The 27,755-nt window shown below is 38.7% G+C and overlaps 1 protein-coding gene across 1 annotated transcript; it reads left to right on the plus strand.

Moving 5' to 3' along the window:
- The first annotated feature begins 5,341 nt into the window (after positions 1–5,341).
- Positions 5,342–27,755, plus strand: LOC114667599 (zinc finger protein 239-like). The gene is made up of 3 exons (XM_051927071.1): positions 5,342–5,437; positions 8,291–8,663; positions 26,426–27,755. Exons 2-3 carry the CDS (start codon positions 8,324–8,326, stop codon positions 27,184–27,186), a joined length of 1,101 nt encoding a protein of 366 aa, XP_051783031.1. The 5' UTR covers positions 5,342–5,437; positions 8,291–8,323; the 3' UTR covers positions 27,187–27,755.

The following is a 27,755-nucleotide window of genomic DNA, read 5'->3' on the forward strand; positions in this document are numbered from 1 at the left end:
GGAAGGCAGGCTCTATTGTTGGCATAGAGCTGGACAGTTTAACATCTGTGGCAGAGCGAAGGGCGCTCAGCAGGCTCCTATCAATTATGGAGAATCCACTACATCCATTAAACAGTGTCATCTCCAGACAGAGGAGCAGTTTCAGCGACAGACTGCTGTCACTGTCCTGCTCCACTGACAGACTGAGAAGATCATTCCTCCCCCAAACTATGCGACTCTTCAATTCCACCAGAGGGGGTAAACGTTGAACATTATTCAAGTTATTGTCTGTTTTTTACCTACATTTTTTATTACTCTTTAATTTAATATTTTTTGCTGCTGGAGTATGTGAATTTCCCCCTGGGATTAATAAAGTATCTATCTATCTATCTATCTATCTATCTATCTATCTATCTATCTATCTATCTATCTATCTATCTATCTATCTATCTATCTATCTATCTATCTATCTATCTAGTCAATGTGCATGCTGGCTGCCAATTGATTAGTGAATAAGCTACTCTTTTGGGTTCATATATTTGTAAATCTGACTCTGAAGGAGTCAGCGCCTTACCAGCCATGAACCTCACTGCATGTCATTGCTCTCAAACTCCATGAGATGCTGTAGAGGGGGATCTTGAAGATCAGGGGCTGGACACCTGAAATCAGGGACTAAAGCCACAGTAGTGACCCCCTAATGATGTCACTGTGACCCTCCCCTCAGATCACACCTTCTCCAAAGGCCACTTTCTTTGATATCACACAGACATCTCTGAGAGATCAAAACTCCAAGGGGAACCCCTGCCACCCAGTCTTCGATTCAATGTGGGTATCACTTCTTCATCACAAAACACACCAGTAAATGGTGTTTCCCAGAAGTGAAACTTGCAATGTGTTCTCCTGTGTATTCCTTTACTGCCTTACTTTGGCTATTCTAGTAAATGGTAATCCCAAGTCAACACCCCCAGCACTGTCTTTATGCCAGTTGCCTACATCATTGCATGCAGTACTTAATCTGTGTGCTGTATGTTCAAAAACAGGTTAATGGAGTTCTAGAATAGGCAGTTAGTGGGAAAGGGGTCTGCTAAGAAAGCTGATTTAACAGAGGTGCAGACATCCAGCTGCGGCTCCCCCAATTGTATTCTAAAGTGACTGAACTCCAGCTTGTACCAGGTCCTGCATGGACTTCAGATGATAATAAAGGTATAAATCAGAGGTGACGTGATGTCTCTCCAGGAGCCCCTCGGCAGACCTTTTGAGCCAGAAGGTGTGAAGTGGACTCGAGCAAGGACAAAGACCTATAATTCAAGGAATAATTGAGCATTCTTCTGCTGTATTATTATCTTTTTTTAATTTGGCGTACCTGCAATAATACATTCTGATCACATTTGAAATTCTGAAGGTCATATTATTCAACAGCTTTGTCAACTGTGTGGGATTCAGAAAACGTGTACCACTCCTCATTACCTGGAGGAAAGAGTCAGTGTGAATGCTTTAATAACAAATTGCATGATTTGCTTTGGTCGTTGAAGCCTGAATAAAGAGGATGTGGACAGTGTATCTTCCTCAAATGGTTTTTGAACACAATGTCTCAATTCATTAATCAATAGGTGCATTTACTGTATTTTTTTAATATATGGAAGCGAACCTAATCAAGTTACCAATATATAAGATCTGGATTTGTAGAATAAAGCTGCAACCACCGACACTTAGGCAACCTGTTTTCACACCAAGGTTTAAAATATTTCAGAAAAAAAGCTTCAGTTATTGTTGTCACCATGAAACCTGCATTTAATAAACTAAGAACAGTCACCCCACCAAGAAACTGTAGCACTTGGGCATTGGACAGTTAGCTTTATGACATTATCAGAATTTATTTCAACCAGAACTAGTCTCTCTCATGAGGTAGGTCAACACCATGGCGGCCACTAGTTTTCCAACGGCCCAATCTGTTCTGGACACTTAGAGCTAATTCACTAAAATAATGGCTGGTCAATTTTTACAAAATGTGGCCATATGAACTTTTTGAATATGTAGTCTACAAACAACCAGTCCCTTCTGGTTATACTGGTATCTGTAATTACCCATGTGCAAATATCCCCCAATATAGGAAAGTTAATTAAGGCGAGCCTGCTGTTTAAATAGCATCTCTTATCTCACCTCTTTGCAGACATTGTATCTGATGTACCAAGAACTTAAAAACACTCACCCCCATAAAAATATATATATATTTTTTTTCTCTTTTCTAATCTTGTATATAAACATCGTCTCGTGGAAGTGTGTGCATCTGTCCGGCCTGGAGTCGGGGTAAGGGCTTCACGTCCGAGGAAACAGAAAACTAAACATCTACTCATGGAAGTGTGTGTATATCTGTCTGTCCGGCCTGAAAGTGCGAGGCTACTACAGCATGAAGCTCAGAGAGCTGGCAAGGTGGCCCCAAGTTAACGAGTCGGAAGAAGAAAGCGAGTCTGTTGCCAAAATTAAACCACTGAGAAAAGAGAGAAACTCTTACGCAAGCGAGATGAGCAACACGGTATCCCTTTTACTTTTCCTCCCACCGCTAACACACGAGAGGCGAGCATGTCAGCAAAATGAAACTTAGGAGAGAGATGCCCAGAGTAGTTCCTTTCAATTACTTGACATCTCTACATCTCAATTTTATTTCTGACGATTTCAATAGTTTCTAGGACCCCTGGCTTTTTACAGCACAGGCTTACACAGCTAGTATCCAATAAGGAGCATTGAGATTTAATATGAACAAAACAAGCTGATCACATTAATACTGCAAAATAATGAAAATACACAGGACTTTGTTATACAGGACTGTTCTTAATTCTTATCCATAACAGTAAGCAACACAATAAAGAGCTTCTGCAAAGATTTGTCTCTTTGTGCGAAAAAAAAATGTAATTTTACATAAGGATGGAAATCATAACAAAATATTAAAAACACACTAATGATCATCTCCTTCTTGTGCAGACCTGACTATAATTTCAGTTTTGACTTCTCCCCCCAAATGGTCAAACTCACATTGCCTGTTCCTCATTTGTACATTTATTAGCAGAAACCTCTTCTATCAGTCTACAACATCAATGTCATTAGTCTAGAACATTTTCTCTTTAGGTACATACACAAACTGTTCCACAATAGATAGAGAAACATCCACATTAGACTGATGATTTGAGGCAGGTGATGGCACAGCTACGTCCCTGCCTTCATCACCCATTTTCCGTGTTTAATTGCTGCAATTGTTCCAGCAATACCTAAATGTCTGCTTCCGCTTCTGCAATCAATAATATACAGGTAACAGTAAACCAGCTTCCAGTCTATGCGCAATTGAAACACTATTGGATTTCCTACAATATTACAAAATATCCATCTATCCATTATCCAACCTGCTTAATCCTAACACAGGGTCACGGGGGTCTGCTGAAGCCAATCCCAGCCAACACAGGGCACAAGGCAGGAAACAATCCTGGGCAGGGCGCCAACCCACCGCAATATTACAAAATATTTTGATGATATGTAGAATCAAATCTTCTTCCGTCGCCATAGCAGTGTTAGCTATTACTACTAAACAAACAAAAAAAAAAACAAACATACCAAACAAATAAATAAATAAAAATAAGAAAACACTTAAAACATGTGTTGCTCCCTTGGCTTCCCCAAAGGCCACTACTCCTGTGATAAGGTGTTGCAAAATTGACTTATTAATCTGGCCAAAGCTGGTACCTTTCAAAAGAATGAAAAGTCAAAAGTAATGCCAAATATGGGCTTTATAACCAGCAGAAAGAAAATTTAATCACAACAATTTCTATATGGAACCTTACAAACAGCATTAATAGAGTAGAAGCAATTCTTCTTCTTTCTGCTGCTCCTGTTAGGGGTCACCACAGCGGATCATCTGTTTCCATATCTTCATTTCCTCTTCATCTTGTTCTGTTATGCCCACCACCTGCTCATCCTCTCTCATCACATCCATAAACCTCATCTTAGGCCTTCCTCTTTTCCTTTTGCCTGTCAGCTCCATCCTTCTCCCAAGAGTAAAATCAATTACAGTAAAAGAAAACATAAATGTCAACCATGAAATATACTAGTGACAATACTGCACACAAGTAATATCAAGATAAATGTTTCCGATTCCCCTAGTGTAATCTAACATTAAGTTTATCTGTTGGTGTTGTGTGCCTCAACCAACTGTTTTGATTAGATGCATTGGGTCCATTTTCTCCATATAGTAAAATATTTTACAACTGTTCTTGTGGCTCCAGTTCCTTTTGTCTATATAGATGAGAGAACACATTACAATAGGGTCACCATTTCAAAATATAAGTGAAAATAGAAGAGAATAAGTAATATAAAGTATGTTAAGGCTATGATACTATGCCTTAAATTAAGGATTATATGTTAGTGCTGGTCAAATGTGGATCAATGAAAACTACCAAACATTTGTTTCTCCTCTGTAATTCATAACAAAATCAACGATGATCATTCATTAAAGTTCTACCTATCTATATATCTGTCTATCTATCTAATCGAAAGTCTCAACAAAATTAAAGTGGCTGCAATAACATTAAAGAATCATCTGCAGGAAAAGTGTAAAGGTGTTGACATTTACAATCAACTAATGGAATTTCCTAAAATCACTGGATTGGAAAAAGGAATTTACCAAATAAAATATATTAATATAATATGCTCTCCATACAACAGATGACAGGAACATACCAAGAGTATCCATCCATCCATCCATTTTCCAACCCGCTGAATCCGAACACAGGGTCACGGGGGTCTGCTGGAGCCAATCCCAGCCAACACAGGGCACAAGGCAGGAAACAATCCCGGGCAGGGTGCCAACCCACCGCAGGACACACACAAACACACCCACACACCAAGCACACACTAGGGCCAATTTCTAATCGCCAATCCACCTAACCTGCATATCTTTGGAATGTGGGAGGAAACCGGAGCGCCCGGAGGAAACCCACGCAGACACGGGGAGAACATGCAAACTCCACGCAGGGCGGACCCGGGAATCGAACCCAGGTCCCCAGATCTCCCAACTGCGAGGCAGCAGCGCTACCCACTGTGCCACCGTGCCGCCTACCAAGAGTATGTAAACTGCCATTTATTAAAAGAGTAGAAGGATCTTGCTGCAGAGCCCCGCTAGACAGCCAGTTGGATTGCACGTTTTTGTCACTAGGTTTACTTGACTTGAGTCAGATAACCCTTCCACAACCCTAAATTTAACCATAATGTATCCCGGAATACTGAAGTAAAGGCAGGCAGAGCCGCGCAGTTTCATAAGCCAGAGCGAGCATACGCGTGTGCACGCGAAGGGCAGGAACAAACACGTGCCCCGTGATGTCATCAAGAAGGGACGCAAAGTAAAGTCGGCGTGCGCCTTACGTGGAGCCAGCAGACTTTTACAAGTATCGTATCATTCAGAGAGAGAAGGCAAGTGGACCGAATTCGGGATCCTTAGTTTATGGATGTGGAATGTTTTTTTTTCCCTCTTCTCCATCCGTTTCAGCACGTCACTTGAATTACAGGCATATGGAGTGTTGAAGACATTGCTCGGCTGAATTTATCCGTGTCCTTTAGTACTCGCAATTCTTTGTTCTACTTTGCTCGACTGAATTTGTCTGCGTCCTTTAGTACTCGCCATTCATTGTTCTCAGTCTGCGGCTCACTTTATGTTGTCGAGTCACGTTTGTACTAAGCGCCCAGACGCACCGCCTTCTTTCACGTATATTCTTTCATTCGTGGTTCTCGTGGAATGACGGCAATCTTTAAGCTTGAAGACACTTCACTTTGGTTTATTTTTCTTTTTTAATCCATCAAATGAAAAATGAACGCGCACAACCTCCTTCTTCTTTTAAGACCAGACAACAATATGGCAAAAGTGACGGTTTTGTTTCCACGATTTAAGGTGAACCAAATATTGCGAATTACTAGTCAACTTAAGCATCGTTGTACTTCGTCGTGTCTGTTAAAACTGCAGTAAAAGTCAAGTGAATACCTGGCAAGCTGATCTACGGTAAATTTCATTTTATCCAATTGAAGATTACTGTATATACCATTTCCCCATTGAGTTACGAGGGGTGTTTTTGGATACTTCCAACAAAATGTGCATTTGTGCGAAACACGTAGTGTAGGATAGTTTCTATAAAACAGTTTGCACGTTTTAAGAATACATTAAAATTGCTATAAGCAGTATTAGGTCTATGGTTCTTACAGTTTTTTTATACACAGGACAAAAAGAGCAAGACAATACATATACAACTTTGAATATCAATAATGTTTAAATTCAACTGAAGTTGAAAAAGCTTAACAATGCAGCTGATTTTAAAATTTTGTTTTCTAGGGATTGTACATCAGTGTAATTATTAAAGCGTATTAATAATTAAAGTCCATTAAAAAAGCAGTGAGGAATCAGGTTGTACACCAGTGCTGTCAGACTGGATGTTCCTGTTTGAATAGAATTGTATAATTTAAACAAGTCGCTTTAAAAGCAAAAATGAATGTCTGCACGTGCTGCACTAAAATGTAAGTCTATGTTAGGCCAGTATGTGAGTAGTTCTTCCATGAAGTTAAGTTTCATGTATCAAGAGCCAGAGTCCACTGCTCTTGTATAACATGTTTAATTTTCTGGGGTGTGGGGCTCGTAACATCACCTCAATAGAGCCCTACCAAATCATCAAGCTAAATAGAAGGGCAGGCATAGTAATAGGGCACACTCTGGACCCCTTGTAGGGAGTTAAAACTAAACTTAGTGCCATTGTGAACAATGCTGCACATCCTTTCTCAGACACACTAACACTGAAGACTTTTAGCCAACAAAACATTCCACAGAAGTGTGTGAAGAAACGTTACTGAGGGCAGTTTTATAACAACAGCAATACGTCTGTGTAACACTTCACTTGGACTGTGACAACCAAGTCGGAACTTTTCTTTCTTTTTAATTCTCTCACTTTAGTCATTCTGGTGTGTGTTCAGACCAAAGTTATCTATCTATCTATCTATCCTGTAAAAAGTCAAATCTCTCTCCATTTTGTATTCAGTTTTTAATGTCTTGTGATAGATGTATTTTATAAATAAATCAGTTTGCAAATTTACCACAAATTTTTAACATAAAGTAATCTTCACTTTTTTATCCATACCATAAGAATTTCATTTTCAACTGGTCAACTGCCTTATCATGTACTCATCGGTGACAGTTTTAAAGACGTGCATAACTTTTTTTAAATAATAATTTTAAGTTTTTTTTGCATGAAAATATTTGCTTCCACAAAATTAAATTCGTAAACCTTTTCTGAGTTATTGAAAACTGAGTGGAGATTTGTGTATTTTACTGCTTTGATTTAGGAAAAAAAGTTTCCTGAAACTGTATTCATTTTATCTCGGCAAATGTCATTTCACTTTGACAAAGTTGTAGTCTGGCAGTTCAGTGAGTCAGGGCTCCAAATGTTCAAACATTCTTCTGAACATCTCAAGAAAATGCACTCTGGTGTCACTAGTAAAGTGAATATCCCATTACTCCTAACTAATTCAGTTTCTTTTACAGGATCACAACATAATTGAACAAAGTCTTTGTGTAGCATTTGAGCATCTCTGCAAATAACCTGCTGGCTGAACCCTTCAATGATCCAAAATGTCTTTTAATTGGGTGATTTGTAAAACTTTTTTTGCTCACTGTTTAAATTTGTGAGGTAGAATTCCAACTCCTGTTCATGTCTACCTTTGCCTTTTTTCCATTTGCTGCTTTTTAATTTTTTGTACTTCTCAGTTTTATTTCACCCTCTATTGATTTTGTTTTTTTTACTTTGTGAATCACCTTTTGATGGCAGGTGCTGTGAATGATGCCTTTAAAAATAAGGATAGTTTGTCATCCTATAAATTTATCTTAATACAGTGTGTCCCAAGCTACTGCTCTGTTTGCACCAAGTTATCATATAAATTCATTTTACCTATCCTAAGTTAAACTAATGCATGAGGCAAATCTGGTGGCCTGCCATTCAGCACCATTACATTTAAGCACAATATGTCTAAGCCAAGTAGTAAATACTTCTGACCCACCACTTTGTGAGGTGGTCTTCCTCAAGCTTGTTGGACCTCTATCTACAAATTTTTTGTTTCATGATTGATGATTTGTTATGAATAGTGATGAGTTACTGTCAATATACTTTAGTGTGACTTCCCTAGATGTCTAACTTGACAACATCCTTTCCTGGTAGTGTACTATAAAAATGATTTTTTTAGAACTGAATGTTGCAGTTTCTATTGATTTACATCTTGTTCTTTCTACAGCAAGGAAGAAGCAGCTGCCATTTGCTGTAACACAAAAATGGATGTGAAAGAGGAGACCTGTGAGGCTGACATAAAAGCCATGCAGGTAATTGCTGTAAATATTAAGGAGGAGGACAACTGTGAAGGGGAATCTTTCCACCCTAACCAGGAGAGTCTCTGCCTTAAGGATGAAAGTTATGAAGTGGTAAATGTGGGGATTAAAGAAGAGGCAGAGGAGACGACTGTCAACATCGAGATGCACCAACATAAAATTGTGAAGTGTGGTGACCCCGAGGTGACGACTGAATCATTACAGCCTGACGTAAAGACAACCGAGGAAATGCGGCTTGTTAACACTCTGGAAGATCATCCACCACCTACAAATCAGTCTGGAGAACGTAAGTGTAAGATAAAAATACGTTTAAGGGTCGGAGGTATGGGCTTGGAAAGGTGGTTTCCATTTTGAATGTAATACAGTGCTGCCTTGATTTACGAGTGTAATTCATTCCGTGACGGAGCTCGTAACTCAAATTATTCGTATATCAAATCAATTTTCCCCATTGAAATGCCATTAATCTGTTCTGGAACCCCAAAAAACACAGCAATTTTTTGTTACATGTTTTTAAATTAGAAAAATGTACTTATAAATAATAATATTGTATAAAAACACAGTACAATAGAATGTACTGCAATAAACTGGTTTTATTAAGTATAATGTACAGGCTTGCGAGAATGTGGCGTTTTAAGCCTCCGGTGCCTTCTGTGATCATGGGAAATTTTTTTATATATGTGAATTTCCCTTTGGGGTTAATAAAGTATCTATATCTATCTATTTACCTTAGAGATTAGACGACTTGAAGATGCTGATGGAGGTGGAGGAGAAAGGCTGAACTGAATAACTGAATCTTATTCGCTGATTTTTGCCCCGTTCGCTGCGCCTTCCTCACTTTCATCTGCAGGGGTTTTCGATGAAAACCTGTCCAATGAGGTCTGTTTCATTCTCCCTTTCAGAATGTTTCTAAAATGCATTAGATAAGTGTTATTAAATAGCACCATCGCACACCCAGTTGCAACTTTTTCTGGGTGTTTCTTTTGAATAAAGTCCGAAAGTTTCTCCCACATTCCCAACATTTCCTTCATCTCACATGTAGAGATCGCCTCCTCCGTGTCATCCATTTCCTGCAAAACCTCAATGTGCTGCTGCGTCAATAGCTCCTTTAGCTCCTCCGTTGTCAGTTCCTCGGAGTGCTCCTCGATGAGCTCGTTGATGTCACCTTCATCCATGTCCAGCCCCATGGACTTGCCGAGGGATACAATCTCCTCCACCACTGCTACTTCGGGTTTGAGTCTTTCAAAGTCCTTTTCAGACACAACCTCAGGCCACAGCCTCTTCCACGCAGAGGTCAAGATGATCTTTGTAACACCCTTTTAGGCCATATTGATAATTCTGAGGCATATCACTATGTTATAGTGGTCATTCCAGAACTCTCGAAGGGTGAGATTTGTGCTCTCCGTCTCCTCAAAGCAGCGGCGGAACAAATGCTTGGTGAAGAGCTTCTTGAAATTAGAAATCAACTGCTGGTCCATGGGCTGTAGGATAGGAGTGGTGTTGGGTGGAAGGGAGAGAACCTTTATAAACTTGAACTCTTCGAGGATGTCATCTTTGAGGTTAGGTGGGTGAGCAGGTGCATTGTCCAGGATGAGAAGGGCTTGACAGGGGTAGGTTATTTTCCTGGAGATATTTCTTAACTTCCGGACCAAAAACCAAATTCACCCACTCCACAAAGAACTGCCTGGTTACCCATGCCCTCGGGTTTGCCCTCCACATAACCTGCAGTTTTTCTTTCAGAATCTTATGTAACTTAAAGGCTCTGCTGTTTTCCCAATGATAAATGAGCAGCGGCTTAATCTTGCAGTTGCCGCTCGCATTGGCACACAGTGCGAGGGTTAGCCTGTCCTTCATGGGTTTGTGGCCTTGCATCCTCTTCTCCTCTGCCGTTATATAAGTCCTTCTTGGCATCTTCTTTCAGAAGAGTCCTGTCTCGTCACAGTTGAAGACTTGCTGGGGAATGTATCCTTCGGCTGCTATAATTCCGGCAAAAGTTTTGAGGTAATCCTCATCTGCCTTCATATCCATGCTCGCTGCCTCACCATGCCTGACAACAGAGTGAATGCCGGTCCTCTTTTTAAAATTCTTGAACCAGCCCCGACTGGTTTTAAACGGCTCGCCCGATGCCTTGTTCATCGAAGTGCCTAGGGTCTGCTGCAGCAAATCAGTGTAAATAGCTTGTGCCTTCTCACAGATTATTGCCTCCGTCACGGTATCTCTTGCGAGCTGCTTCTCCGTCAACCACACCTTCTGCAGCTTCTCTATATTTTCATGGATAGATGTCCGCTGTTTAGAAAGTTTTTTAACGCCCTTGGCTGGCGTTATTGCCTGTATCAACTCCTTCTGCTTCAGTATGGCGCAGATTATAGAAGTGCTACGCTCGTACTGCTTCGCCAAGTCGACTAAACGCACATCTTGGTCATGTTTTTTGATAATTTCTTTCTTTAATTCAATGCACATCATCCGCTTCTTCTCAGCACTGTCCTTTGGACCCATAGTTAGAAAAATGAAATTTTGCAAAACAACTGCAAGCACAAATGCGAGTATAACACTGATACTTCCACTGCGAGCTAACCGCTTAAAGTGAACGAGTGAGACACAAAATGCTGGGCGGATGTTGCAGCGTTCACTGTGGTGTTCGCTGCAGCAACTAGCAGTGGGCTTTCTGAAGCTTGCACGTAACCCGAATTTTAGCTCTCAACTCAAAACAATAAATCGGCCGAGAGACAGCTCGTATCTCAAAAAACTCTTTGGTTGGGACACTCGTAAGTCAAGGTACTACTGTACTTGAAAATGTAGCGAGATTTAACACTTTATGTTGAGAAAAGATATGTCCAGCAGGGGGGCGCTAGCTCCCTTGTTGGAATGAGTTCTTTTTTTAATTGTGGCGTGTTACATAACCGAAACTATAGATATAAAAAGGCAATACCCCTCCCTTAGTGATACGGTGGTATAAAGAAATCATATAGGAGAAATAACTTTGCTTTCTTTAATGATGGATTACGCTACATAACAGATGAAGGAAGCCATGACAAGACCTTCAGGAGTGGGGGCCGATGTGTATAGAGTGCCATTTTTGTTGCTGCGTTGGAAGGGTTTTCCGTATCAGATTTTTTTCTTTAAGTAAATTACCGATTTAAATAGTGGAATATATCTTTTTTTGCACAGTGCAAGATCTCATTTATATTTATAAAAGTAATACCAGAGATTCTGGGAGCCTGGGCTTCAACAGTGAAAGTTTTCAACCTACGACTTATTATACTTTACAGAATGTATTTATTATATTGGAGAATGTTTCGGGAGTTCAGGTGGGGAGATACAGGATCAGTGCAGTTATTTATATTTACTTCTAATTTTTTTTTTTTTTTCCCCCCAAACCACTGTAGTGGCTGTTGGCCTGTACATTAATATATCACTTTATTCATTCCTTTGTTTTGCTATGGTGATTTAAGTAAGCCATTTTGATAAATTTTTGGAGTCAAGTGGCTGAGGCCTAACTGTGGTGAATGGCCAGGTAGATTCTGATTTATTAAAGGTGCATTTCACTTGCTTGGCATGGAGTGTTACAAATTAGATGCTCTACAGAATCATAACTGGAGAGTATAACATTTGTCCCTGTTAAGTGAATAAATATGAGCAACAAATAATTTTGAATAATATGATGTCACAAATATTTCAGTTCTGTAATCTAAATATCAATAATTTTCACAATTAAGTGTATCACTCAGGGGTCTGAGTGTATGGTCTGGGGATGAGCAGTTGTAATGCAGATGGCAAAATTACCAAGTTGAGTGCCTCTTCATGTGCATTTTTAAGATTGCTTGTGCCTGTAAAAATATTTCCTAATTTCAAACAGCATTTATTCAATGTTGTGACCACTTTACTTCCTTGTGAATGCACAGCTAGTCACACACATAGTGTTAAAGAGTCAGTATGCAGACACTGCATGTATGATCATTATACCTGAATTTACTTATGAGTGAGTGAAGAGCAGCTGCTCTATCGGCTGATCGTTTGGAGAATGGCTGTTCGAACTGATTTTGCATCCACAAGGAGGAGAAAACACCCAGAACAAAATGATTTATCGTGTGAGGATTAACACTTCTTCACAAATAGTGACCATGAGATAGATAGATATAATCAGTAATGTTTTTAATGTTATGTATCACACGTTAAGTGTTCATACTATTCAGATTGTAGTAGTAAGGCATATGCAGCACACGAAAGTGATCATAGTCTGTGATGAGGAATGCAGATGCTTTGGATTCAGATGTTTCCTTCAGTATTTAAACATGTTCATAACTGACCACATGTTAGACAGTTAATCATAACTGAGACCAACTTGCATGAACAGTGACTGATGCAGCACCGCACACAGCACCACAGTTATAAAGTGAATGTGTACACTGATGTGTCGGTGTTAATGAACTGCTAGTTTGGAAACCTTAAAATGAAATGTGGTTAACAATGAAACTTTTACGGGAGACACCTTATTGTCTTTGGGTGTTTTTGTTTTGTTTTTTTCTTTTCACAAGCTAGACATATCTGATTTTTGTTAAAAAAAATAAAATAAAAGGGTTTTCTTGCCCCATTTAGCTCCCTACACCTTTAAAAATAAAGGCACAAGAGTGATGTCAGGGGTAGACCATTTCTGTTTTTTCTTCAACTACATTTTTCAACATCTTGTACTGGTTAACGTAACGTATTACATTTCTGTGAGATTTCAGTTATTTCACTAATATAGTGCTGTCTTTTTACAGATGAGTCATTCTTTATTTTAAAAGCAGCATAAGCTTTACTCATATAAATTTGACCACAACGCTATTTTCCCCTGCTACAGAATCCAAAGATATAGATGTCAGTGCTATATGATGTACTAGTCCCAGTACTTTTAAAATTAGAATTTCTTTATCTGTTGTTTGCTTTTGCTACTTTTCAAGCAGATATAACATCAAGTTAAATATGTGGAGTATAATTTCTGAAAGATCTATCACCAAATATTTGCTGTAATTCAATGGGAAATAGTGTTAGTTCTAGCAATTTTATTTTTCCATTACGGCAGAAACTTTTCCAGCAGAGTTTTTCCAGAATATAGCATCACAGTACTGACATTTTTCAGTCATTTCAGCCGCTTCATAGATGCTACATTTTCTGGATTTATAATTGTATCTTTGATTTGCCATTATCCTTCTCTGCATCCACTCATATATTCAGTGCCTGTTTTTGCAGACCTCGATGTTGTCGATACCTGTTCTTTTTTGATTTGCAGTTGTCTTTCCCTACATTCCCTTGAACTTTCAGTGGATGTTTTCACTTCCGTCTCTGATGTCCGATTCCATTCTCTTGTTAGTCGAATTACGCTAACGTTTTATTCCTTTACATCTAGGCATTTTAAATTCCTAGGAAATAATTTTACCTGTTTATAATGAAAATGATTAGAAACTGCTTATAATATAAAATGTTCACAAAAAACATGAAAATGGGCACCTATATTGAATGGACTGCATATTATTTGAAGTGCTTCATTTGTCAACTGCTAACAGATCTGAATTAGATAGATAGATAGATAGATAGATAGATACTTTATTAATCCCAATGGGAAATTCACATTCAGCAGAATTACTGCTGTTCTTTGCAGAGCAGATGTACATAAGGTATTTTATTGCACAAGCATGAAGGGAGTGAAAACAATCAAACGAACTCAAGCAGAATTCTTCAGGATGCAGATATCTTCAGAGCAGTGCCCCCCACCATACCAACTGAAAGTAAGCACCGACCGAAACTCATAAAATCAACTCATCAAGAGGAGGTGGAGTGAGTCGTTTTGCCGCCCAACAAAAACAGCGACCTATGTGTCATCACGCACCACTTAAAATCTGCAACCTGCCAGCGTGTCTTGTTTGTCCTCACTGCTAAGGGATTCCCACCTGTAGACGAGCACCATGTTTAACTTTCTCTCACCGCCTGCAGTTGTGTTTTTGGTTCTCTATGAATGAAGTCTGAATGCGTCAGTCGAAGTGGAGTGGCAAGCCGTGCACGCAGATAGTGCAAACAATGAATTAAAGTGATGTCATCTTCCTGTGATGGAGACACATAGCCCTGCCCCCTTGCCAGCACAGGCACTCATTTTAATTTGTGCAATCACTAAGAAATGCGCGATTCATGAACTACACTGAGTAAGTAATAAATTAATTTTTTTAAAATATATATATAGTACTGTGCAAAAGTTTTAGGCGAGTGAAAAAATGCTGTAAACAAAGAATGCTTGCAGAAATATAAATAATGATTGTTTATTGTTAATAATTTACAAAATGCAAAGTGAGCGAACAAAAGAAAAATCTAAATCAAATCAATATTTGGTGTTACTATCTTTTTGCCTTCAAACCAGCATCAATTCTTATAGGTCCACTTGCACAAAGTCAGGGATTTTGTAGGATTCTAGTCAGGTGTATGATCAATCAATTCTACCAAACAGGTGCTAATGATCATCAATGTCACACGTAGGTTGAAACTCAGTCATTAACTGAAACAGAAACAGCTGTGTAGGAGGCTTAAAACTGGGTGAGGAACAGCCAAACTCTGCTACCAAGATGAGGTTGTGGAAGACAGTTTCATGTCATGGCAAGATTGAGCACAGCAACAAGACACAAGGTAGTTATACTGCATCAGCAAGGTCTCTCCCAGACAAAGATTTCAAAGCAGACTGGGGTTTCAAGATGTGCTGTTCGAGCTCTTTTGAAGAAACACAAAGAAACGGGCAACGTTGAGGATCGTAGACACAGTGGTCGGCCAAGGAAACTTAGTGCAGCAGATGAAAGACACATCAAGCTTATTACCCTTCGAAATCGGAAGATGTCCAGCAGTGCCATCAGCTCAGAACTGGCAGAAACCATTGGGACCCAGGTACACCCATGTACTGTCCGGAGAAGTCTGGCCAGAAGTGGTCTTCATGGAAGAGTTGCAGCCAAAAAGCCATACCTCCAATGTTGGAAACAAGGCCAAGCGACTCAAGTATGCACAAAAACATAGGAACTGGGGTGCAGAAAAATGGCAGCAGGTGCTCTGGACTGATGAGTCAAAATTTGAAATGTTTGGCTGTAGCAGAAGGCAGTTTGTTCATTGAAGTGCTGGAGAGCGGTACAATAATGAGTGTCTGCAGGCAACAGTGAAGCATGATGGAGGTTCCTTGAACATTTGGGGCTGCATTTCTGCAAATGGAGTTGGAGATTTGGTCAGGATTAATGGTGTTCTCAATGCTGAGAAATACAGGCAGATACTTATCCATCATGCAATACCATCAGGGAGGCGTATGATTGGCCCCAAATTTATTCTGCAGCAGGACAACAACCCCAAACATACAGGCAAAGTCATTAAGACCTATCTTCAGCGTAAAGAAGAACAAGAAATCCTGGAAGTGATGGTATGGCCCCCCCCCAGGGCCCTGATCTCAACATCGAGTGTGTCTGGGATTACATGAAGAGACAGAAGGATGTGAGGAAGCCTACATCCATAGAAGATCTGTGGTTAGTTCTCCAAGATGTTTGGAACAACCTACCAGCCGAGTTCCTTCAAAAACTGTGCAAGTGTACCTAGAAGAATTGATGCTGTTTTGAAGGCAAAGGGTCACACCAAATATTGATTTGATTTAGATTTCTCTTTTGTTCATTCACTGCATTTTGTTGATTGATGAAAATACATGATTAACACTTCCATTTTTGAAAGCATTCTTTGTTTATAGCATTTTTCACACCTGCCTAAAACTTTTGCACAGTACTGTATGTGTGTGTGTGTGTATATATATATATATAATATGTTTTTTCCCCTCTGTCTCTCTCTGTCTCTCTCTCTCACACACACACACACTACTGTGCCCAAAATCTCCCCTTTTGATAGCTCACTGTCAGTCCTCGGTATATTACAACACACAGTCAAAACTCTGGCCCTTAGATTTACTTATAATTATATCAAATATTAAAACTATTGGAAATTGTGGTACTTTGCAAGATGAATGGTAATCCACTTGCTGTAGTATCGCCAGTATCTAAGTTAATACGTGGAACGTATACAACATTGCATTATTACCACTCATGATTGTGCTGACAGTTGAATGTTTATGTAGTTTTACAATTTCTAAGTGTGTGCCATTACATAGGGTTTATTTAATAACAACCATTCTTTACATTTATATAGCAGTTTTCTCACTACTTAATGCGCTTTCAACACAGGGAGGACCCAGACCGCAAACCCATGATCTCCTTATTGCAAGGCAGCAGTCCTACCACTGCGCCACATGTGTTTGTCGACTGCTAGCACACAACTGAACTACTACTGTTATTAGTGGAACAGATGTATATAAGGTACTTTTGGTTGTCTTATGCACATTAAATTGGTTGTATTGACATGAGAGTATCATTGATTTGAAAAAATTATATATAGATGTATACTATATGATGTACAGGCTTTAAAAAAATGAACGTTGCATGAAAAGTCACAATTTCATTAGTCTCTTTATATTTATTTATTTTGACATGGTAGTAATTCATATGACATTGACTTGTTTCACCACACAAAGCCTGCTTAAGATGCATAATTAAAATAAGACATTCCAATGTAGAATCATGAATGAACTCATCGTAGTCTTGTTCTCAGATAATCATTCAGTTTCAGCTCAGAAGGATCAGTAAATGATACATACTGTACCTAGTGCAGTCAATTGGCAGAAAAAAAAAAGTTGAAAGCAAATAATTGTTAGAATATTTTTTATAATGTTTGTTTTTGAGTGTACAAAGGATCATAAATATTTTTAGTTTCAATATTTGTTCATATTTTCAGTTTAAAACAGTTTCAATAACTAAATGTACAAAACAATTTATACATTCAAATATAAATGTGTTGCCACTGTATTATACTTGTATGATGAATGCGAGGATAATCCTTATTTTAAGCCTGTTATTTGCCAGTTCTAGCATTGGGTACAGTAGAACATAGACTCCCGTAAAGCTTATTTTCATTTAAATGTATCCGCCAACACATTCTCAATTAATAAAAAATATGCTTAGTCTTTCAAAGTTTTGTTAAGTAAATAACATCCATCCACTTTTTCTGTCCCCAAAGTGAGTCCCTGTAGATTTGAGGTATGAACATTATAAATTTACCAATCAGTACATGCCGGATTAAATGCATACCCATAACTTTAGTTTATTTCTTTTCACTTGATTACATGCTACCCATGTGTGGAACCATTTCCTCACTAGATACTAAATCAATACATAATTATTTTTGATATTTGAGAAACTACCACCATGAAGCACACTGTCTAACTTTCTTGTGGACAGGCACAACATTTCCTTCAATTCCACGCCTTCCTGTGGTTCCTTCTCTCTCCGTCTGTCTCACGTCTGCATGTATAAGGGGTTATTATGGAGCATTGGCTGAAATCTGGGACTTCGAAACTCAATCCAGCAATGCAGGATTTGACTCTTAGTACTTATTGCATAAATTCCCTTCATATAATAAGTTGGTGAAATGAAAAGCAAAATTATAACAGGTTAGTGTCATTCAAGTGGCCCACTGTTAGATTCCACTTATTGTTCTCATTCCTAAAAACAACTACGATTTATAAAACAAAATGCTACCTTGGTGATGTAGTAGAATGTCCTGTAATGCTGACTGCTTCACTCAACCACCTGCTGCACTTCATTCAGCCCATTTCCTAATAACCCACCAGAGCTGTTTTAGCTGTACTATCTGAACTAGGCAGAAAGATTTTTTTTGAAAAGGACCAGAAGAAAATGTATTCAGAGAGGAGCAAAATTTGTCAACCAGAAGGCAAAAATGTATAGCCCAAGAACAGCTTAAAAATTGTATAGTAGCACTAAAAAGAAATAGCCCAATATCTGACATAGACAAGTGACACACCAGAAAGCAGGACACGGTGTCGAGATTAATGGATGATGGGGATCTGGATGACTGAAAAACATGATAATAATGCAGAAGGAGTGGGTTGAAAAATAGCCCAAAAAAACCATCTTGATTTTAAAAATGTAGCCCATAAAAATGAACACGGATCAAAAATAACTCAACTGAGTGGGAGAACCATGGACCTGGCAACACCAATCCACCCTTATTGTTTCGATGAAAGATAGAAGTCAAAATTGCAGTCGAAAGTCAGAAAGAAATGTCTTTTTGAGCCAGAAAAATCAAAGAAATGATCGTCAAAGAAGTAACAAGAGTGTTAAGTGAATTCTGGGAAATATTGCCTAAATAACAAATGACACAAAATGTAGAAAATAGTGACACCGGTTCCCAATACAAAAAGGTAATGAAAAATAACATAAAAATAATTATTTTTAATAAAGCCTTCCGGTAAAAAGCAAACTACATAAATAGATTCCTTGGTTCTAAAAACCACTAAAAGACACCCAAAAAAAAAAAAAAAAAAAAGATGAATCCACTCATATTATCCACACTATGCAAATTGGATTGGCATTCCTTACAGGTAATGTAAGTTCAAACAACGTCAATAGGCAAGATGCCATCCCCATTCCATTCCCTTATGGGGGAGGGTGGGGCTGGTTCCCCTTTAAGGTCAGAGTAAGAACTGCCAGTATGCTGCTGTGAAAAACTGAAAATTGCCGGTACTCTGTACTGGTTGTATAATGGCGTTACTTCAAGCCCTGATTCAGGTGATGATATAGTCCAGACTGTTTGTTTTTAAAGCATCTGCATTAATCATGTCATATAGGTTGTCAAAACTGAGCTAAATCCATACATGTATACAAACAGATGCCAACTCAACTTTATAAATTGTAATTTTAATTGTATACTAAATTACACATTTATATTTTAGAGCCCCCTGTAATTTCTATAGCTTCACACCTCCCAGCAGCTGTATTACGTAGGAAAATACAAACCGCATGTTGTAACTGCCCTCAGCTAAATGAACAGCTTAAGCAGTCTTTCTGTTTATAAAAAGTAAATTAAATGGACCTTTTAACAGCTACTTATCTCTCTTCTTAGTTGATATCAATCAAAAATCTCTATATAAAATCCAATGTCTGTCTGTCTCCGCTTTTCACGAGAGAACTACTTAATGGATTTAGATCAGGGTTTTTCCTATAATTTGCTTGAACATTCCAGTTAATTTTGCAACTTCTCTCATTGCACTAAGTATTATAGTTTGCTTGCAGGAGTGATATATTCGCACTAATCCAAGACAGAGGGGTGGGGGAAGCATGTCGTCAGGAATAGGCAGCCGGGTTTGGCCCTCCTCACTTACGCGCCAGCATCTGTTTGAGTCAGTCTACCTCTCGCCACATTTTGGAGCGTAACTTGACTCTGCTTCGCTAGCGATACCTATTTGTTTATTGATTTTTAAAGGTTGTTCTATTTCAGTACTGTGCAGGCAGAGCCGCGGGGGACAGCTAGTTCTTAAATAAGTAAAATTTAAAAATGGACAGAGTATGCTAGTGCCAGCACATATTTTAGAGAACACTGTGGGACACCACCTGACTGGTGCTGAGGTTTATCTTGTGGAGCTTCTGCCCGTATCCCACCTGCATTCTAGTCTCAGATGATTTGCACATTCAGGGAAGAAAATCTTCCATTTTCAAAGCTTGTTTATCCAAAGCAGGACCATGAAAAAGCTGAATCAGGCTAATCACAGTAAGCATCAGGAGCAAGACAGAAACAATCTCAGGCCAAGGCACCATTCAACAGCAACATTTATTTATATAGCACGTTTTCATAGAAATGATGTAGCTGAAAGTGCTTTCCATCACAGGGAAGGAAATCCTTAACTACAAACATGTATTTGAAGTTTATCAATATGGTTGATTTAATCCCTTTTTTTGGAAAACCACAAATTGCACCCAATAACTGGTGGCTCTGAGGCTAAGGATCTGCGCTGGTATCCAGAAGGTTGTCGGTTCGAATCCCCGTCACTGCCAAAAGAGATCCTACTCTGCTGGGCCCTTGAGCAAGACCCTTAACCTGTAATTGCTCCAGGGGCGCTGTACAATGGCTGACCCTGCGCTCTAACCCCAAGGGGTATGCGAAAACTAACAAATTTCTAATACGAGAAATCGTATAAGACGAAATAAAGAACAAAAAAAAAAAAAAAAAACAAATAACATTGCCTGTATTAAATTAACTTCCATTCACAGCAGGTCATGTTATATCATATTATTTGATGCAGGTTCTTCCCCCTCTGTTGGATTCTTCATCCTCTTAGTGATTAGTTATAAACCACATACAGTTGTATTAAACAAAATACGATTTCTTCTGCCTGTGCTCCACAGCTGAAACAGGGCAGTGTTCATCCACTTCAAGACCCTGTGCAATCACTGGTATCTGAGCAGCTTATTAAGAAAGTACTCATAAGATTGGAATGTAAATGTCCATTTTTTTTAGCAATACTTTTATTTATTTCCTCCTTACTTTGTAAATATATTTTATGCAATATGAAGAGTATAGATTTGACAATTCAAATCCTTCATCACTAAGGTGGTTGACTGGGTACACTGTTTCTCTCACACAGTTGCTAGCCAGTAAGTGTCTCAGGCATTCTCACTGGTGTGGCAACATAAACACTCTTTCTTTGACTCTTTTTTTGCTCATGAGAAAGACACAAGTTGAAAATGTTAACTTCTAAAATAGATTGTTTGCTTTGGAAAGTGTAATATGGTACAATTCCTTTATATATTGTGCAAAATATTATAATACAGTGCACAAAGTATACCGTCAAAGCCCAGAATGTTACAAGTAGTGCAAATTTAATGTCTGTGATGATATGTATTCCTTCTCTGCTTTTTTAACCTGCTGCCTACTTTTTACCTCCTTGCATTATAGTAAAATACTTTAGAATAACCGTATATTTCTAAAGTGCTCTTCACTGAGGGCAAGCACAGACTGTTATGAACAGTTTCTCAGGTAAAATACAAGAATAGATTATACTAGTTACAAAGTATAGATTTAGTACATTTACCAAATCTGTATTATTGCAGCATACAGAAAATAAAGTAGACCCTGAATAATGTAAATGGCGATGAATAACATCTGTCCATTTAATTAATTGATGAGCTATGGTCAGTTGACAACAAAGGAGAGTAAGATTGTAAAAGTGGAAGTCAAAGAAAAGTCCGGCATAGTCTGAGTACTGGAGACTTTGGCCAACTAGCCACCCGTCCTCTCCTGGACATTCCATAGTGGAGACTGTGCTGGGCTGTCCAATCTGATGGGAGAATCTTTCCAATGCTCATTTAAGTAAGAGTAGCTGCATGTGGTCTTCAGGACAAAAAACAACCCAAACGCTCCATAGCAGTTTTACTGTATTTGTAAACTTGGAGAGGTGTCAGTGAACTCTTAAAAATTACCCAGGGCAGATAACATGGACCCACCTGTGTTTGCTGCTCCACAGGCTTTCATAAGAAGACACTGGCAATACCATATAATAATAATAATAATAATACATTTTATTTATACAAGGCGCCTTTCAGAGAACTCAAGGACACCGAACAAACAATAAATAAAGACACAATTATAAACAACTTAAAACATCAGAAAATCTAAAAATATAAACCAAACAAAACCACTATAATCAGAAGGAAAAAGAAAAAACCATTTTAAACAGATGCATTTTAAGTTTGCATTTGAAAAATGAATATGATTTGATGTTTCGGAGCTCCGCAGGTAATGAATTCCAGAGCTTGGGAGCAGAACGGCTGAAAGCTCTGCTCCCCATGGTGTTTAGACGGGCGGGATGGACAGTCAGATGGATGGAGGAAGAGGATCTAAGGTTACGGGATGGAATGGCAACATGAAGAAGGTCAGACAGATATGGAGGGGCTAGGTTATGGATGGCCTTAAATGTTAATTGCAGAATCTTAAAACCAGTACGAAACTTGATCGGGAGCCAATGAAGCTGCTGCCATACCAAAGTAATATGGTGAATAGATGGGGTTTGAGTGATGATATGTGCTGCAGAACTCTGAACTAACTGAAGCTTATGAAGAGATTTATTAGGGAGACCAAAGAGGAGTGAATTGCAGTAGTCCAGCCGAGAAGTGACAAGACTATGAACAAGAATGGCAGTGGTATGAGGAGTGAAGGGAGGGGCGAATGCGATTAATATTACGTAGGTGGAAGTAAGCAGACCAGGTGATGTTATTAATGTGACATTGGAAAGATAGAGTACTGTCGAGGATGACACCCAGACTCTTGACCTGAGATGATGGGGAAACAACAGAGTTATCAATAATAAGAGAAAGATTATTGGTTTTGGATAATGATGATTTTGAACCAATGAGGAGAACCTCAGTTTTGTCACTGTTTAATTTTAGAAAATTCGAAGAAAAACAGGATTTAATTTCAGAAATCCTGAATGAGATGTCCCTTGCTCGTGAGTGAGCGGATGTTCAGTAGACCAAAGCTGACAATGTTGCTGTCGCATTTGATAGTGGTGTTAGTCGACCGATGTAAGCTGGCCAACACGCTATGGTCAGCGTTCCTATCTGTGTTATGTGGAGGGTGCCGAAAATCAGACCAAAAAGAGTTAATTACTTTCGATCCATCCGTTCAGAATCTCCGGCGGGACCCACGGTGGATGTATCTCCGACGAGGGAGAAGTATGCCGTCCGGGTCGAAATACAGCACCGACAGCAGAGGCACAGACTGGAGAAGACGCAGTCAAAGAAGCTCAGCAGCTGGGGTACTGGAGGCCAGTCGTAGGTTGGATAACAAGCGACAGAAGACCCCAAACAATCATTAACCAGTACACATTGTAGGCGAGGAGGCCACAGGCAGCTCAGGCGTCCAGAGAACAAACCAGTAAGTTTCAAATGAAACGGGGGTTAGGCTGAAGCTAAATGCATACACAGCATATACAGCCACGCAGAGATTTTCTGCAAAAATGGCAAAAAATGCCATTAAAATCACTAGTCATAGCAAAATCAATAGTCTAGTTACCGGCGAGCAGCAGCGACCAGTCCCGCCAGCGTTCACTCAAACCGGAAGTCAATAGTCAATATCTTGGCTGTATCGCTGGGATATGAGTCCTATTAATCTTTGTATCCAGAAAGTACATTCAGGTAGACAATGCTTTTAGTGAAAACTTTAAGCCTTGCCCTCCTTTGCTGAGGTGTTTCATAATCTTTGTTTTCAGATCTTTGGAGAGTTGCTTTGAGGATCCCATGCTGTCACTCTTCAGAGGAGGGTCAAAGGGAAGCACAACTTGCAATTGACCACCTTAATACCTTTATATCTCATGATTGGACACACCCGTTTATGAAGTTCAAGGCTTAACAAGCTAATTTAGCCAATTTGGTGTTGCAAGTAATCAGCATTGAGCATTTCCATGCCTTCAAATCAGCAAAATTACAAGGGGACCCACATTTTTGCACAGCCAGTTTTTCACATTTGATTTAATTTCATACAACTAAATACTGCTTCACTAAAAATCTTTGTTCGGGAAAACACCCCAGTACTTCGATGTTCCTGGGAAATGAAAGACATACCACTGTTATCTTTTTTTTTTTGTTGAAAGTAAAGTACAGTAATCCCTCCTCCATCGCAGGGGTTGTGTTCCAGAGCCACCCGCGAAATAAGAAAATCCGCGAAGTAGAAACCATATGTTTATATGGTTATTTTTATATATTTTAAGCCCTTATAAACTCTCCCACACTATTCTAAACATTTCACGCACAGTTATACAGCATAAACCCTTTGTATTCTCTTAGATATTAGGTAAGATTCATTGAAATTATGTATGTAAACACAGTTTACATACAGTAAAACCTAAATATTATTTTAAAGATATCGAGCGTCTCTGATATCACATATGTTACAGCCATTACAACAGACAGACCACCAGCAATAAATAATTACAATGCAAGAAAAATTGTATACAGTAAAATGTGTGTACAGCGACACTAAACTATGTACATGTAATAAGTGCTGTACGTAAATAATTAATTATGGTTACTCACCAACAATGACACGACGACTTGTCCGATAACAATGAGTTTAATTTTACTGCACAACAAAGGATAGCGTTACAGCTCTTCTAAAGGAGCCTCTTCAGGCGACTGTTTAGCACCGCCGTTGTTCTTCTTCCATCACTCTTCAATCCAAATCCCTAAAGCAGATTCCATCCACACTACTGCCTTATCACGTCCACTTGCAACTCATTTTGCGCCCTGGTTAAAGGACACTGCGGCCGTAGATCTTATATGCTTTTCCTCCTTTTTAAATAAAAAGAATCGTGGACTCATTGATGCTGTAATTGTGTCCTGCAGCGGTGTAGCTGTTTCCTTCTTTCAACATATCCAAAACTTTTACCTTTTCTGCAATCCTGAAGTATTAGCAGTAACGTGCATTAATTCTGAATGAGTGAGATTAGACTTCCTGGTTAATGCAGCACTCCGTTGCTGAGCCAATCAGCAGCACACAGGAACTTAACCGCGTGCTCTGATTGGGTAGCTTCTCAGCCATCCGCCAATAGCGTCCCTTGTTTGAATTCAAATGGGCAAACCAACTGAGGAAGCACACGTACTGTAGACTGCAGACATCCGCGAAGCAGTGAAAAATCCGCGATATATATTCACATATGCTTACATTTAAAATCCGCGATGGAGTGAAGCCGCGAAAGACGAAGCACGATATAGCGAGGGATCACTGTAAATTATTATGCAGCCTGAGAGGGGATTCCAAACTTTTTCATGTTATTACTGTGTATATATATATATATATATATATATATATATATATATATATAATATTTGTCTGTATATGTAGCAGTAAATTTTTTTTTTTTTTTTTTTATTTTACTTTTTTGCCATTTTTTTTTTTTGGCTTCAGTTTTTCCGTAGTTAACTTTTATTCCATCACATTTTATTCATTTTTTAATTTGTATTAGTATTTATAACCTAGATTGCACAGTTTTGCACATTTAAAAAGTTTTCCTTATAGTTATCAAACTGTATATCATTCTTGTTTTACCTCTCAACTTAAAACATACAATTTTACCATCTGTGACAGAACTCCATTTTCTCCTGGTATTATAACAGTTCAAGGCTTCCAGTATAGCTGATGCTGAAGAATCAAACAAGTGTGCTCTGATGTCGTTTGTTACCTTAACCTGCAAGAAAACATTTGTTTATTTGTTCTTTTTTTGTGATTCCCTTTGCAAGCAGTAAGATAACCATTTGCATATATTTTATATTTGTTTTTGTTTTTTTCCTGTCTTAGACACTGTCATTCATCCAGTTTGTAGTACTAGGGTGTTGTACCGTGTTAGCCATTATGAATGTAGTGAGAAGTCCAGCAAAATGACACCTTTTATTAGCTAACTAAAAAGATTACAGTAGATAGATAAATAGATAGATACTTTATTAATCCCAAGAGGAAATTCACATACTCCAGCAGCAGCATACTGATACAAAAAACAATATTAAATTAAAGAGTAATAAAAATGCAGGTAAAAACAGACAATAACTTGGAATAATGTTAACGTTTGCCCAGACCCCCCCCCCCTTCAGGATGGTACAGCAAGTATTAAGGGAATGTATAATTCTCTTCATTGGATTAAAGTCGTTTCCAGTTATAAGATCTGTGTTTTCTCAGAAGCAGTCTGTTTCAGAAATAGAACTCTCTTCAGTATAGTGGTAACTAATAAAAAAAATTAACACTTTTTATCAACATTAATCAAATAAAAGAAGAAAAACGTTTAATTTTAAATAATATTTTAACAGTACAATGACAAAATGATGAGGCAGTTCTTTAATGTAGTTAACAAAATGTGACCAATAATCTTCTCAGTTGGGTCGATCACATATGATCTATTTAGTTTACTGTTTCAGCTTCTTGGTTCCAGTGGTACTTAGTGGGAAAGGTGCTCAACTTGTTCATTTTGTCTTCTATATTACAATGCAAATTTACCTAAAATTGCTTATGCTTACAAAAGATCGTTCATCATTTCAATTATCATTTATTTAATGTTGTTTTTTAATTTGAATAATAGGGATGTTGATTATTTTTTTTCCTCCCTGCATACAGGAAACAGACCTCACTGTTGCTCTGAATGTGGCAAACAATTTCTTCACAAGCGCTCTCTCCGCACACACAAAAGAATTCACACTGGAGTAAATCTACATTGCTGTTCAGAATGTGGTAAAAAGTTCTTACGTGCCTCCCGTTTTCAGAACCACAAAAGAATACACACAGGGGAGAAGCCATATTGCTGTTCAGAATGTGGCAAAAAATTCTCACTTGTGACCAGTTTTCAGAGCCACAAAAGAATGCACGCAGGAGAGAATCCATATTGCTGTACGGAATGTGGTAAGCAGTTCTTTGACAAGAGTACCCTGCGGAAACACACAAAAATTCACTCGGGAGAAAAGCGGTATTGCTGTGCAGAATGTGGCAAACAGTTTTGTCACTGGAGTGGTTTTCAGCGCCACAAAAGAATTCACACTGGAGAGAAGCCATATTGCTGTTCAGAGTGTAGTAAACAATTCTATGACAGCAGCACCCTGCAGAAACACGCTAGAATTCACACAGGACAATATCCATATTGCTGCTTGGAATGTGGCCAGCAATTCTATGACCAGAGCAATCTGAGGCGTCACAAAAGAATTCACACTGGAGAGAAGCCATATTGCTGTTCTGAATGTGGCAAAAAATTCTCTGATAAGAGGGGTCTTCGGGAGCACAATAGAGTTCACACTGGAGAGAAGCCATATGGCTGTAAGGAATGTGACAAACAATTCCGTAACAGAAGTGGTCTTAAGAAACACGCTAGAATGCACACAAGATAATTTGGTGAGACAGAAGTCCTATTGCTGTTCAGTATGTGGCAAACAATTTTGTGACAGGAGCAATCTTCAGAGCCACACTAGAATACACACGAGAGAAGAATGCAAGTACTAGGCTGAGCCCTGGCAGCAAACCTGAGAGAATAAAAAATAGTAGCAGTGCGAACTTCACTCTAGAAAAACAACAACACTTCAGAACTCGAGTGAGGTTCACTTCTGTCCTGAAAAGTAAGCAAATTAATCCTACAGGGACATGTGAAATTTGATTAAATTGCCAAAGCAGTCTTTAGAAAAGTAATCTCCACTGCAAATGTCAACCTTGATCTGGAATGTGTTATTAAAATCTTGAAAACCCAGACGCTGCACACAAATCTGGACATTAAGGAAGGAGCAGACATAAACCACAAGATAATAAGACAGACCCGTCAAGGAATACATCAGCAGAGCAAAAAGAATCCTTAGGACTTCCCTCACTTTGCATAATAAAATGCAAGCTATAAATCAATTTACAAGCCTGGATGTGTAAAGTATCAATTCCTAGTGAATATTTCATAATAAGAATAGGGAAGCGA

This window comes from Erpetoichthys calabaricus, chromosome 1 (genome assembly GCF_900747795.2).
Source record: "Erpetoichthys calabaricus chromosome 1, fErpCal1.3, whole genome shotgun sequence".
NCBI lineage: Eukaryota > Metazoa > Chordata > Cladistia > Polypteriformes > Polypteridae > Erpetoichthys > Erpetoichthys calabaricus.